Consider the following 13,509-nt stretch of genomic DNA (forward strand, 5'->3'; position numbering starts at 1 on the left):
TTGGGTAAGCAGTTTAGAGATCCTCTCTCTTGTACCCTGCTCAGTAGAGTGAAGGGGCTGCGTTCCAGCAGACCACTTATCCGAGTCACAGGAGCACCATAAAATGTAGCACCCTGCTTGTGGTTAACGCTTAGCTGGAATGAAATATTCAACGCAGCAATAGAGAAATTAAAATAATTATTTATTTGTCAGACAAATAAATGAGAGGCACAGTGGTATATGGTTACCAAGCTCTGGCCTGGCTCCTGCCATTATGGCCAGCCCTTATATTCCCTTAATCCAGCCCCCTTTGCTCCTCCTGTGGCTGCCTCTGTCCAATCAGCCTAGTTGGATTTCCTATTGGCTGATTGCTATATCCAATCCTAAAAGATACACCCACATCCTCCTGTCCTTATATGGAACACAAACAGCTATATATTGTTACATCTATAAATGACAAATAAGTAGTAATATATCTTACATGTGTCTCAACAAGGAATCTTAATTACCAGCTCACCTCTTGCCCTCCCTGCCCTATTGCCTTCTAAAACAAATGGTTAATCTTAAATTTTTATCTTAAACATATGTCAAGGATCTTGAGTTTCACATCAACATTGAAAGATATCCTTCATTTGAAGGTTTCTAAACAAATGTCTGACAGCTAATATATCAGGATAGCATTTGATGGCGTCTTCCTGTCTGGCAGGGGGGCTAAACTGCTGGCTGACTTAATTCCAGGATAAATACAACTCTTCTAGCATTTGTTAAATCCTTTGCATAATTACATTTAAGCCAATATATTTAAGCTAATATATTTCATACATTATCATAGGTAACCTTTTAAAAGAATAAAGCTTCTCAAAGTAGAAAGGAAGGAACTCAGTAAAAAAACAGTTTTTAAAGAAGGCTCTTCAGTTTACATTCCCCCCCCCTTCAGCAAGCTGCTTCAGCCAGCTGCTTTGTTTCCATTAGCTCTTATTGAAACTCTCTCAGTTTAAGAAAGAAACAGTTTTAAAAAGACTTCCCAAAAAAGCCTCTCTTTCTCTGTCAGCTAGATGCTTCTCCCCATTTGCCTCTGGCCTTAGAAAATACAGCTCAAGGTTTAAGAGAGGCCCATGGTATCATTTTACTATTTGCCCATTCCTAATTATATTTATCTCTGCCTTTGTTATCTTCTGTAACATGTAGGGTCAGTGTCATTACTCAGTCTGTAATTTCAGCTTTTACGACTTTGAGAATTGCTTTCTGCTATCAATCAAAAGGGGCCCCTTGTCTAAGAGGAAGAAAACACTGTTTTCTTAAGCAGCTAGCCTTCTTGCCTGGCATGAAACATTTGAAAATCTACTTTTGAAAATCTAAGCCCTCTTTAATATACAAGTCCTGATCAAACATTAATAAAATGCAGGCTTATGCCTGATGCCTCAATAGAGCCTTGCAGCTTCCAGGGAACAGCCTGGATCTGCAGCTGAAATAAGAGAAGCAAATCACAGCAGGTGACACAAATAATTCACCTTACAGCCTCCTAAGCATGATTCAGGAGAGCAGTTGCTTTGGGTTGTGAAAAGCAACACACCAACACACACCTTTATCCATTCATTCGTGGTTTTATTCATTTTGAGAACTTTGATTTTTTTATTTTGTTAAAAAGTGTCACCAACAAGCTGTTTGCAGCATTAAGTCCCCATTCAACTTCATATTCAAGCCAGGTTGAGAAACTCTGAGTAAATGGTGGCGAGGCAATGAGATGAATTTTGCGCACGTGATCCATTATGGGTGAAGTTAGAAGAAGAAGAAAATCAAATGGGGAGAAGATGCATTTAGTTTGTTACCAGCAAAGGACGGATCGTGGGCTCTGAGATCTGGCAGGGGCAGCCCACCCACCATGCCCACGGGCACCCCTGGCATTGCCACCTGAGTCTGGCAGTCCTTATGAGCCCTCGGCTGAGCTAGGGGCCACTTCCATTTGGCTCCCGGGTGGTGCTGGAACTTGCCTTTGCAGCAGCTTCAGCGACCTGGACTCAATCTGTGGTGGGGCTGTGTGAATCGTGACCCACGGCCTGCGAATCGAGACCCACGGCCTGTAAATCTGCCCATGCCAAGCTGGGGCCCTTGTCCTCAGATGCAATCGTCCCAGCCGCATGGATGTTAGGCCCCAGATTGGGCCCCGGGAGGGAGTCGAGTTGCCCGGTCCCGTGGGCCTTGTTCCAGGAGCCATGTCCGATATAACGGGACTGGGACCCCCTCCTTTGGGCCACCGTGTGGGATGGGAGTTGGCTCTGGGGGTAGACCAGGACATGGGAAGGTTCTGGGTGGTGGTGCTGGGGGGTGGCCAAGGTTTGGTTGTGGGGTAGACCACAGGAGGCGTCTGAGGGGTGGTCTCGGGGGGTGGCAAAGGTCTGGTCGTGTACCAGGATGCTGGAGGAGTCTGGGGGGTAGTGGTGGGGGGTGGCCAAGGTCTGGTGGTGGGCCAGACCACAGGAGGTGTCTGAGGGGTGGTCTCAGGTGGTGGCAAAGGTCTGGTCGTGTACCAGGATGCTGGAGGAGTCTGGGGGGTAGTGGTGGGGGGTGGCCAAGGTCTGGTGGTGGGCCAGACCACAGGAGGTGTCTGAGGGGTGGTCTCAGGTGGTGGCAAAGGTCTGGTCGTGTACGAGGATGCTGGAGGAGTCTGGGGGGTAGTGGTGGGGGGTGGCCATGGTCTGGTGGTGGGCCAGACCACAGGAGGGGCCTGGGGAATGGCCTTGGGGGGTGGCCATGGTCTGGTGGTGGGCCGGACCACAGGAGGGGCCTGGGGGGTGGTCGTGGGGGGTGGCCATGGTCTGGTGGTGGGCCAGACCACAGGAGGGGTCTGGGGGGTGGTCTTGGGGGGTGGCCATGGTCTGGTGGTGGACCAGACCACAGGAGGGGTCTGGGGGGTGGTCTTGGGGGGTGGCCATGGTCTGGTGGTGGACCAGACCACAGGAAGGCCCTGGGGAATGGCCTTGGGGGGTGGCCATGGTCTGGTGGTGGGCCAGACCACAGGAGGGGTCTGGGGGGTGGTCATGGGGGGTGGCCATGGTCTGGTGGTGGGCCAGACCACAGGAGGGGCCTGGGGAATGGACTTGGGGGGTGGCCATGGTCTGGTGGTGGGCCAGACCACAGGAGGGGCCTGGGGAATGGCCTTGAGGGGTGGCCATGGTCTGGTGGTGGGCCAGACCACAGGAGGGGTCTGGGTGGTGGTGGTGGGGGGTGGCCAAGGTCTGGTGGTGGGCCAGACCACAGGAGGGGTCTGGGGGGTGGTCGTGGGGGGTGGCCATGGTCTGGTGGTGGGCCAGACCACAGGAGGGTTCTGAGGGCTGGTGTTGGGGGGTGGCCAAGGCCTGGGATATGGCACATTCCCATTTTGTCGCATTTGGAGCTGTGGCCTTGGAGGGGGGTGTGGCAGTCGCATAAGCTGGGGCTGTGCCATTGGCGGTGGGTGGTTGGGTAGTGAAAGGTCCTCATTGGTCGTCTTCCTGATCCAGTCACGGTAGAACTGTGTGGAGGTGTAGACCCCCGGCCTTTTCCCCTGACCGCAGACAGACGGTCCCCAGCTGGCGACTCCAACCACCCAGTAGCGTTCGGACCTCTGCTCCCGGCACATGAGGGGGCCGCCTCTGTCGCCCTGCAAGTGGGAGAGAAAAGGCTCCTGTGAGGATTTGGTCTCTGAGGGGCCTTCTCCTTCTCTCATGGCTGCTGCCTGAGATGCTGGAGGATGAATCACAGCGAAGTTTTGCATGTTCAGAGCAAGGGCTCTGCTGCTCCAGGAGCACCAGAGAGTTTTGCCCCCAAGCCAAACCCATAGCCTTGATTTTGTTGTAGCTTCACCACCTTGCAAGAAGCTACGCCTCCTTCCAAGGCTCCAGCGCAGATGTTCTCCTCGAGGATCCTATTGGACCACCAGTCCGGGCTGCTGCATGTCGCCATGGGGATGAGGTCGACAGTACCCTCCTGCAGGATGTCGGGAAATTTTCTCGCTGATAGAAGAAAGGGAAAGTGGGGGGAGGCGAGGCTCAGTTCAGATTTCACTCCCCACCCCACCTGCACCCCCAGGACTAAAGGAGAGAGGCATGAAGGCATGTGCAGCAGAATCACCCCCCTAAAACTTAGTTGATGGACTGGGGTGAGATCAGAGACAAGGGTACGCCAGGCTGCAGAGTAGGGTGAATTCCTGGTTTCTGGGGGCCTTTAAAGGTAAAGGAGACCCTTGACCATTAGGTCCAGTCGTAACTGACTAAGCCACTTCTGGCGAACCAAAGCAGCGCATGGAAACACCGTTTACCTTCCCGCTGGAGCGGTACCTATTTATCTACTTGCACTTTGACGTGCTTTCGAACTGCTAGCTTGGCAGGAGAAGGGCCTGAGCAACAGGAGCTCACCCCATTGTGGGGATTCGAATCGCCGACCTTCTGATCGGCAAGTCCTAGGCTCTGTGGTTTAACCCACAGCACCACCTATGTCACCTGGGGGCCCTTAGAGACCCCCAAACTCCCTGTTTCCTCCTGAAACCACATCCCTCCCTCCCTATCTCTCCATCTGTCCTAGTATTGCGTACACTGAGCGACAGCAGAGGTAGACAGGAGTTTCCACCAGCCCTATCCAGAGATTGAAACTCAATCTTCTGCATGCAAAGCCATCATTACTGAGCTGAGTTCTGGGGGCCAGCATCTATGTCTGGAGAAGGTGATCTGCCCAGAAGCCGTGAAGTGGAATGGCTCTCAAAACCAACCATCTCCATCCTTCTCTGCCCTGTGAAACATGCACACACCTGCCTCACCCCTAAGACTCAGGGCTTCTGATGTACACAACCCAAGTGTAACTACCAACTTAGAATCCTAGAGTGGGAAGGGACCCCAAGGGGCATCCAGTACAACCCCCTACAACGCAGGAGTTGAAATTTCCACCTTGACTACCATTGCTATTATGTTTCTTTGGTGAAATTGATCTGCAGGGAAGGTGTAGTCTGCAAATTTACTTTAGGCACACAGCCAGGCCGCTCCTTCTGGGGGCCTGGTTTCCCTGCAGATCTCACTTTTCGGGTCTATAATTCCAAAACCGCTGACATAGCAGTGCTTGAGCAAGGAAACCACCACGCTGTCATCCGGCAAGCAGGCTGGTTGAATATAGTCCGTGCAGTTGACTGGCTCGTTCAGCTCCACCAAGGAAATGTCGTTGTGCACTTTCCTGTAGGTATCGTTCAAGAAGTGCTCAAAGAGTTCGTGGTTCACCAGCCTCTTGATCCAGCGCCTCTGGGCACCGGGGCCAGGGTTGGAGATGCGGTTGGCGCCAATCGACAGGCTGATATTTGGTATTTCTCTGCAACAAAGAATACGCACAGAGTGGGGACTGTGTTCCAGGTGGATTTGGAACACCAGATGCAAACAACTTGCTCATTTGTGGTCCCTCATCAAACTGGGGCGACGTTATTAGTGGAGCGATGAAGGGGTGGAGGGACTTTGCATGACTTTGCTAAAGGGGTGGAGGGAAATCTTTGGAAATTACATTTGGGGTGTTAGTTCCCATCATGTTTCTAATCTTCTCCGCGTCATTTTTTTTAAAAGTCCTCATAAAAATTCATCATCATTTTAGTGTAAATTGCTCTTAATATACACATTTTTGCAGAGCAATTTGCCCCCGAGCCAATTGTTTGTGTACATTGTTTTCATGAAATATTGCATAGATATTGCATTTTAAAGGGCGCTTTACCCCAATGCATGCATTCTTAAACACATTTCTATTCATTACTCATTGCTCTCCTTTTTTTTAGTGTAATAAATTTGACTTTTCATCTACCTCTGCTGTTTTCGTTAAACTCTGGAGCGGCAAATTCTGGGGCAAAATTTCACAAAAGAACTCCAGAAAGGCTTGTCCGGTTTGCAGATCTGTGGGCCTGCGTGCGAACTGAAAACTTCAGTAACACTACATAGTCGAAAGAACCTATAGGATGAGTCCCGGAAACATGAATTAAACAGAAGGGGCCAGCTTAGTCCCAGTGTCTTTTTTTCAAGTTTTGCAGGAGCACCGCTAGACCAGGCATGTCCAACTTTAAGTAGGTTTTGATCTGCTCTCCAGTATAAAAAACTGGCAGTGATCAACCACCCTCCGAAGTCATTTAAGTTTATGAAACAAGCAAGCAAACAAACAAAGAAACAAACAAATGGATCTCTATTTCACAAATATAGTAGTTATGTTTTGATATTATCATGACAGACCCAAATAGTTACAGTGGTACCTCGGGTTAAGAACTTAATTCATTCTGGAGGTCCGTTCTTAACCTGAAACTAGTCTTAACCTGAGGTACCACTTTACCTAATGGAGTGTCCCACTGCCGCATGGTTTCTGTTCTCATCCTGAAGCAAAGTTCTTAACCCAAGGTACTATTTCTGGGTTAATGGAGACTGTAACCTGAAGCATCTGTAATCTGAAGTGTCTGTAACCCAAGGTACCACTGTACTAGATGGACAAGTAACTAAACAAGTGAGAAAAGTCTAACTATATTTTTATATTAGTTTTCAGAGATCTGAGGAGACAGATGGAGTGCACAAGGATTCAAGGCCTTTCTCTCTGAGGAGACTATCACAGGGCTTCTCTCTCTCCCTCCCCCAAAGCACAGAGCGGGTGGTGGGGAAGGAAAGCAAGCTGGCTTTGGAGGAAGAAGGCTCGGCTGGAGGAGGAGGAGGAGTAGGAGAATCTCAGGCTTGCATGAGACTGGTGGCAGAGAAAAGATTTTCTTTCTCAGCCCACAATCGACCAAGATCAGAACCGCAATTGATGAAGGCTGTTCCTGGGCTTCCGAATCCTAAAAAACTTCAATCCTAAAAAAAGGGCGGCCCTCAAGGCCCTTCACTTCATCAAATGTGGCCCTTTTTGGATACCACTGGAGGCTGGCTCTGAGTTTTGACGCCCTGCGATGCTGACAGCAGCCACCCGTCTGAAGGCAGAAGGTGGGACTCTGCTCCCATGAGATGCCCCCGACCTGGGTGCCAGGTTTGCAGACCCCCTGACCACACTCCTTGAGAACCCTTTGCTTACTTTGCTTTCTGAAAACAGTGGGCTGCGCTGAGGACCCATCGAGGGCTGATCAGGGAGCCTCCACAGAAACTGAAGTATCCCCTAAAAGTTTTTATTTGGAAGCTGACCATCCAGGGCCATGTTCCGGGGGAAGCGTTGCTGCTGCCCACAACCCGGAGGAGGTTATGGCTGCCTGCCATGGGACGCCTTCCGCAGACTCCGCTGGAAAGCAAGACACAGATTGCCATCTACAGAGTATCAGAGCCATTGCATATATACCACCTCCCCCCAGTTTGCCCCTCCTCTTGGCCATCTTGGGAAGAGAGGGATGAAACTGGAGGTGTCCAGCTGCGCTTCTGGATGCCTCCCAAATGCCCATCACTCCCAGGGAGGAGGGAACTTTTTCGAGGCCAGGGGCCACATTGTCTTCTGAGGGCCACATCTCAGTGGTGGGTGGGGCCAGAGGCAAAAATGGACTGTTCAGCAAATCCAAATTAGTAAGCTATTTTCAACCTCTCTCTCCCTCCCTCTGTCCTCTTTCAAGAAAAGAAATATTTCCTTTTGTCTGTCACCCTGACTGGTCCCCCATTCCGCTTCCTTGTGTGACCCAGATGGATTCTAGTATTCTGAGAGAGGGAGGAACATGCCCTCTGAGAACAGACTGTCTTTGCACGCTAGTTTTGACCCACCACAATGAAGGGGAGTGAGAGCGGCCATGGGGTCAGTTGTGCCCCCCTCCTCTTCAAGACCACATCCAGGAGTTCGTGGGTGGGATTCCCTCTCCTGCCTCCTCACCATGTCTGGCCTCTCTCTCCACTTACTCGCAGTTGCTTTCCTTGGCATGGGTTGGGCGGAAAGCAGCGAGGGCCAGAACAGGGAGGAGCCACCACTCCATCCTTCTGCCGGCTCCAGGTGTTGTTGCTTCCTCCATGTTTTCCTGGAATCCATGACATCACAAAATGGAAGATCTGTCAGATCAGCAGGTGGACAGTCTGACATCATCACAAGTTCTCTTCTCTTCTCTTCTCTTCTCTTCTCTTCTCTTCGACACCATGCTCAAAAGCCTATGTTCTGGAGTCAAGTTGTGTGTGCAAAGGGCTCCTTTCTGTTCCATGTGCCCCTTTCTCCCTGCATTACCTGTACACACTCAAACTGTATACAACAGCGGACCCTCCCAGGGACCCTATTTTCCAGGGATAGTCCTGGATTTACGGGATCTGACCCAGGTTCTGATTTGATCCTTGAATGTCCCGCTTTTTCTTAGGATGTCCATATTTTCATCAGAGAAATGTTGGAAGGTAAGGAGTTATGTGACCCCCCTGGGGCAAGGAGATAAGTAACTATACAACTTCTTGAAGACATATCTCTGATTTTTCCATCATGTGACTCAAGCGAGAGTCAGAATGGGACATCCTGGAATCCAATCAGAAGCTGGAATGAGGTTGAGGGGTACGCGCTGTAAGAACAGGATGCAGGACCAGATGGGCCTCATCCAGCCGCTAAAACAAGTCTGCATTCGGCTCTATTGGCAAACCACAGCTGGACACAGAAGGGGGACTGATCAAGGCTAAATTTCCAGATTAAGAATAAATTTCCAGAAAACTTGGTTGTCATCTGTCACTGACAGTTTTGGTCTTGGTTGACCACAAACTTGACATGAGCCAACAGTGTGACGCGGCAGCTAAAAAAGCCAATGCAATTCTGGGCCTCATCAATAGGAGTATAGCATCTAGATCAAGGGAAGTAATAGTGCCACTGTATTCTGCTCTGGTCAGACCTCACCTGGAGTACTGTGTCTAGTTCTGGGCACCACAATTCAAGAAGGACACTGACAAACTGGAACGTGTCCAGAGGAGGGCAACCAAAATGGTCAAAGGCCTGGAAACGATGCCTTATGAGGAACGGCTAAGGGAGCTGGGCATGTTTAGCCTGGAGAAGAGGAGGTTAAGGGGTGATATGATAGCCATGTTCAAATATGTAAAAGGATGTCACATAGAGGAGGGAGAAAGGTTGTTTTCTGCTGCTCCAGAGAAGCGGACACGGAGCAATGGATCCAAACTACAAGAAAGAAGATTCCACCTAAACATTAGGAAGAACTTCCTGACAGTAAGAGCTGTTTGACAGTGGAATTTGCTGCCAAGGAGTGTGGTGGAGTCTCCGACTTTGGAGGTCTTTAAGCAGAGGCTTGACAACCATATGTCAGGAGTGCTCTGATGGTGTTTCCTGCTTGGCAGGGGGTTGGACTCGATGGCCCTTGTGGTCTCTTCCAACTCTATGATTCTATGATTCTATGACTGATGCTTTAGCTGAGATCCCTGCATTGCAGGGGGTTGGACTAGATGACCCCTGGGAATCCCTTCCAATTCTACCGCTCTATGATTCTTTTGCCCAGTGCCAATGTGACTTAGGCCCATTAATTTCAGTAGCTTTCCTCTGAGTAGGACTAGCACGGGGGGGGGGCAACAGTCCTTCTTACATTTGTGCTGTATGGGAACCTTGGTTTCAAGGAAGAGACATGCATAGATGGATGGTTTTCTTAGATCACAGAGCGGGAGATTTAAATCTGACACCCCCTAACTGGGTATAGAGGCCAAGGGTTTGCAAAAAAAGTTGAAAGAGAAACCTCGCTGCAATTGCATCAGATATTTTAAACCACTCAAAGAAAAGGGACACAAAGAACAAATGGCATAAAAATCAACCTCCAACTTCTGTTTTTAATTTTATTATATCTTAGTTCCATCATTACTGGATTATGGTCTGATATCGTTTTCGGGAGGATCTCAATTTTACTTATAAAAGGTATTAGATTGTTTGAAGTCCAGATTGCATCCATACGACTGGCTGATTTTTAAGCATATATTGAAGGTATATTGTCTGTCCTTTATATGTTTCTCTCTCCTTTCTCTCTTGGGAGCTTCCCTTTTCTTGATGTTGTCTCTCTCTCCGTTCTATCTAGATCCGGAGTTATTACTCCGTTGAAGTATCCCATAATGATCATACTGTCATTACTGTATTTTAATAGCTAATCTTCAAGTTTTTTTGAAGAAGTTTGTTTTATTTCCATTTGGTGCGTATACCCCCAACCAAGATTATTTTATCCTCTACCTTTTGTCAATTGTATTCCTAACATTCTTCCTTCATTATCTTTGAATAGGATTTTTGCATCTATCTTTTGATTTATGTATATAACTATTCCTCTCTTTTTGGAAGCATCTGATGCTATATATTCTGTTCCTAATTTATTATTTATCAAAACTTTGTCATGTTTCTTTGCTATATGTGTTTCCTGGAGACAAATGGCGTCCCAATATTTCTTTCTTACAATATGCTAGGTTTTGTGCCTTTTCACCTTATTGTTCAAACCATTGATGTTCCACGATATAATGTTCAAGTTCATTAATCTTTATTAAACACAAAATCAAATACCAACATAAAATATGGAATTGCATTTAAGTACAGTAAAATAGTTATGAGAGCTTCTGTTTCTTTTATTCTCCTCCTGGACTTTCCTGTCCTTCACCTCTTTCCTTTCCACCCTTAACCCACACAACAGCTTTATGAAATGAGGGGCAGCGACTGGCGCAAGGGACTTCCTTTCCTGCTGTGTTTCGGTCGGGGATTTTAAGCTCTGTGTCTAAGCAGGGTTTTGGGGGGTTTTGTCCTGGCTCTTTCCTCTGGGAAAACTCTCATTTTACCATTGAATTGATGGGAACAATTGCCTCCAATTCAGTGGTAAAATGCAGATTTTGCCCGAGAAAGAGCTGGGGCAGAAAGAAGAAGAAGAACAAAAGAAGAGTTTGGGTTTGATATCCCGCTTTATCACTACCTGAAGGAGTCTCAAAGCGGCTAACATTCTCCTTTCCCTTCCTCCCCCACAACAAACACTCTGTGAGGTGAGTGGGGCTGAGAGACTTCAAAGAAGTGTGACTAGCCCAGATCACCCAGCAGCTGCAAGTGGAGGAGCGGAGATGGGAACCTGGTTCACCAGATTACGAGTCTACCGCTCTTAACCACTACAACACAGTGGCTCAGAAAGAAAACTGTTTGGACCTGGAGCTTTCAAGCATGCACCTGAGAATGGAAAACAAGATTTGGCTGCATCTCCAGGGAGCACCATGGCTTCAGGAATCCCTTTCATGTGGTGCAGGTAGGCCTGCCTTAGGCAATAGAGCAGGCACGTGCAATGTCCGGCCTAATCTATTCCACTGGTCGGTTTAATCAGGCCCCTGTTGCTGTTTATTTCCTGGGGGAAAGCCCTAAAAAGCTCAACAACTTCAATCCTAAAAAAGGCTCAGCAACTTTGGTCAGCCCTCACGCATGTTCACTTCATCAAATTTGGCCCTCTTTGAAGAAAGTTTGCAATAGAGCCTTGCAGCTTCCAGGGAACAACCTGGATCTGCAGCTGAAATAAGAGAAGCAAATCACAGCAGGTGACACAAATAATTTACCTTACAGCCTCCCAAGCATGATTGAGAGCTGTTGCTTTGGGTTGTGAAAAGCAGCACACCAACACTCACCTGTCGATCCATTCATTTTTGGTTTTATTCATTTTGAGAACTTTGATTTTTTTATTTTGTTAAAAAGTGTCACCAACAAGCTGTTTGCAGCATTAAGTCCCTATTCAAGCCAGGTTGAGAAACTCTGAGGAAATGGTGGCAAGGCAATGAGATGAATTTTGCGCACGTGATCCATTATGGGCGATGTTAGAAGAAGAAGAAAATCAAGTGGGGAGAAGATGCATTTAGTTTGTTACCAGCAAAGGACGGATTGTGGGCTCTGAGATCTGGCAGGGGCAGCCCACCCACCATGCCCACGGGCACCCCTGGCATTGCCACCCGAGTCTGGCAGTCCTTATCAGCCCTCGGCTGAGCTAGGGACCACTTCCAATTGGCTCCCGGGTGGTGCCGGAACTTGCCATTGCAGCGGCTTCAGCAACCTGGACTCAATCCCTTGTGCGGGTGTGCGAATTGTGACCCACGGCCTGTAAATCTGCCCATGCCAATGCTGCAAGTTGGCCCTTGTCCTCAGATGCCACCTTATCGGCTTCATGGACCACGGAGGAGGCGTTAGGCCCCAGATTGGGCGCTGGGGGGTAGTCAAGGCTCCCAGTCCCGTAGGCCTCGTTCCGGGAGGCATGTACCATATAATGCCCCTGGGACCCCCTCCTTTGGTCCACCGTGTGGGATGGGAGTTGGGTCTGGGAGTGGACCAGGACATGGGATGGGTCTGGGGGGTGGTCTTGGGGGGTCCCCAAGGTCTGGTTGTGGGCCAGGCCACAGGAGGGGTCTGGGGAGTGGTCTTGTGGGGTGGTGAAGGTCTGGTCGTGGGCCAGGCCACAGGAGGGGTCTGGGGAGTGGTCTTGTGGGGTGGTGAAGGTCTGGTCGTGGGCCAGGCCACAGGAGGGGTCTGGGGAGTGGTCTTGTGGGGTGGTGAAGGTCTGGTCGTGGGCCAGACCACAGGATGGGTCTGGGAGGTGGTCTTGGGGGGTGGCCAAGGTCTGGTGGTTGGCCAGACCGTAGGAGGGGTCTGGGGAGTGGTCTTGGGGGGTGGCCATGGCCTGGTGACCCCGTCTGCTTTAGGGGGCCTGGGATATGGCACATGCCCATTTTGTCCTGGTTGGGGCTGTGGCGTTGGAGGTGGGCGTGGACGTGGCGTAGGCCGGGGCTGTGCCATTAGCGGTGGTTTTTTGGGTGGGGAAAAGTCCTCCTTGGTCATCTTCCTGATCCAGTCGATGTAGAACTGCGTGGAGGCGTAGACCCCCGGCTTCTTTTTCTGGCCGCAGAATGGTGGTCCCCAGCTGGTGATTCCAATCACCCAGTAGCGTTCGGACCTCTGCTCCCGGCACATGAGGGGGCCACCGCTGTCGCCCTGCAAGCGGGAGAGAAAAGGCTCCTGTGAGGAGGAGCGTGCTGACAGCCTGATGGCTCAGAAGCGGAGCTTTGTAAGAGGAAAGGTTTGTGAAGATGTCATATGCAAACTCCGGCTGGAAGCATCACAGAGTTGCATCCTGCACCCTGAACCATCCATTGAGCCGATGGTTGGCCTAGGTGAACTTCCAAGGAAGCTCATCTAATCTAAGGGAAGGCTGTAGCTCAGAAACAGAGCCACTGCTCTGCATCTTGAAGGTCATAGAATTGCGGAGTTGGAATCCTCTAGTCCAACTCTTTGCAGTTGTCCCATACAGGGATCGAACCAGCAACACTGGATTTCTCAGCACCACGCTTGAGTCAACCAGGACAAAGTAGGGCTTTTTGTGTCTGCTGAAAACTGAGCCGAGGTCAGCTGTTTGGAGTGCAGCTATGCTCACCACTAAATCACCACCGTCAGTCTCTTGCGGCATCTCCAGAAATGTAGCAACTGTTGGTGACACCCTTCCACTGTGGGATTTTCTCTTTTGGCAAATATCTAACGTAAAATTGAGCTGACCTTTTTGGTGGTTTGGGCATTAAAGGACTCATATCCACCAGTGAGGCGATGGCCCCTACTTGGGTTGTGACTCCTTCT

The 13,509-nt window shown here is 49.6% G+C and overlaps 2 protein-coding genes across 2 annotated transcripts in view; both read right to left on the reverse strand.

Moving 5' to 3' along the window:
• Window positions 1–1,563: 1,563 nt before the first annotated feature.
• Window positions 1,564–13,509, reverse strand: part of LOC308596883 (transmembrane protease serine 9-like) — a 33,724-nt gene continuing 21,778 nt past the window's right edge. The window contains exons 11-12 of the mRNA XM_081212187.1: window positions 11,987–12,873; window positions 1,564–2,057 (exon numbers count right to left, since the gene is read on the reverse strand). Of these exons, the coding sequence (XP_081068313.1) occupies window positions 1,907–2,057; window positions 11,987–12,873 (1,038 nt within the window). The 3' untranslated portion in view covers window positions 1,564–1,906. The remainder of the gene's footprint in view (window positions 2,058–11,986; window positions 12,874–13,509) is intronic.
• On the reverse strand, window positions 2,478–7,967 carry LOC308596851 (uncharacterized protein; the record flags this gene model as incomplete). Its single annotated transcript, XM_081212158.1, has 6 exons — window positions 7,827–7,967; window positions 7,027–7,227; window positions 5,027–5,310; window positions 3,826–3,971; window positions 2,573–3,619; window positions 2,478–2,495 (listed from the first exon to the last, which is right to left on the reverse strand). Exons 1-6 carry the CDS (start codon window positions 7,934–7,936, stop codon window positions 2,478–2,480), a joined length of 1,806 nt encoding a protein of 601 aa, XP_081068284.1. The 5' UTR covers window positions 7,937–7,967.

The sequence above is a fragment of the Podarcis bocagei genome, assembly GCF_964188305.1.
Source record: "Podarcis bocagei genome assembly, chromosome: 10".
Classification (NCBI taxonomy): Eukaryota; Metazoa; Chordata; class Lepidosauria; order Squamata; family Lacertidae; genus Podarcis; species Podarcis bocagei.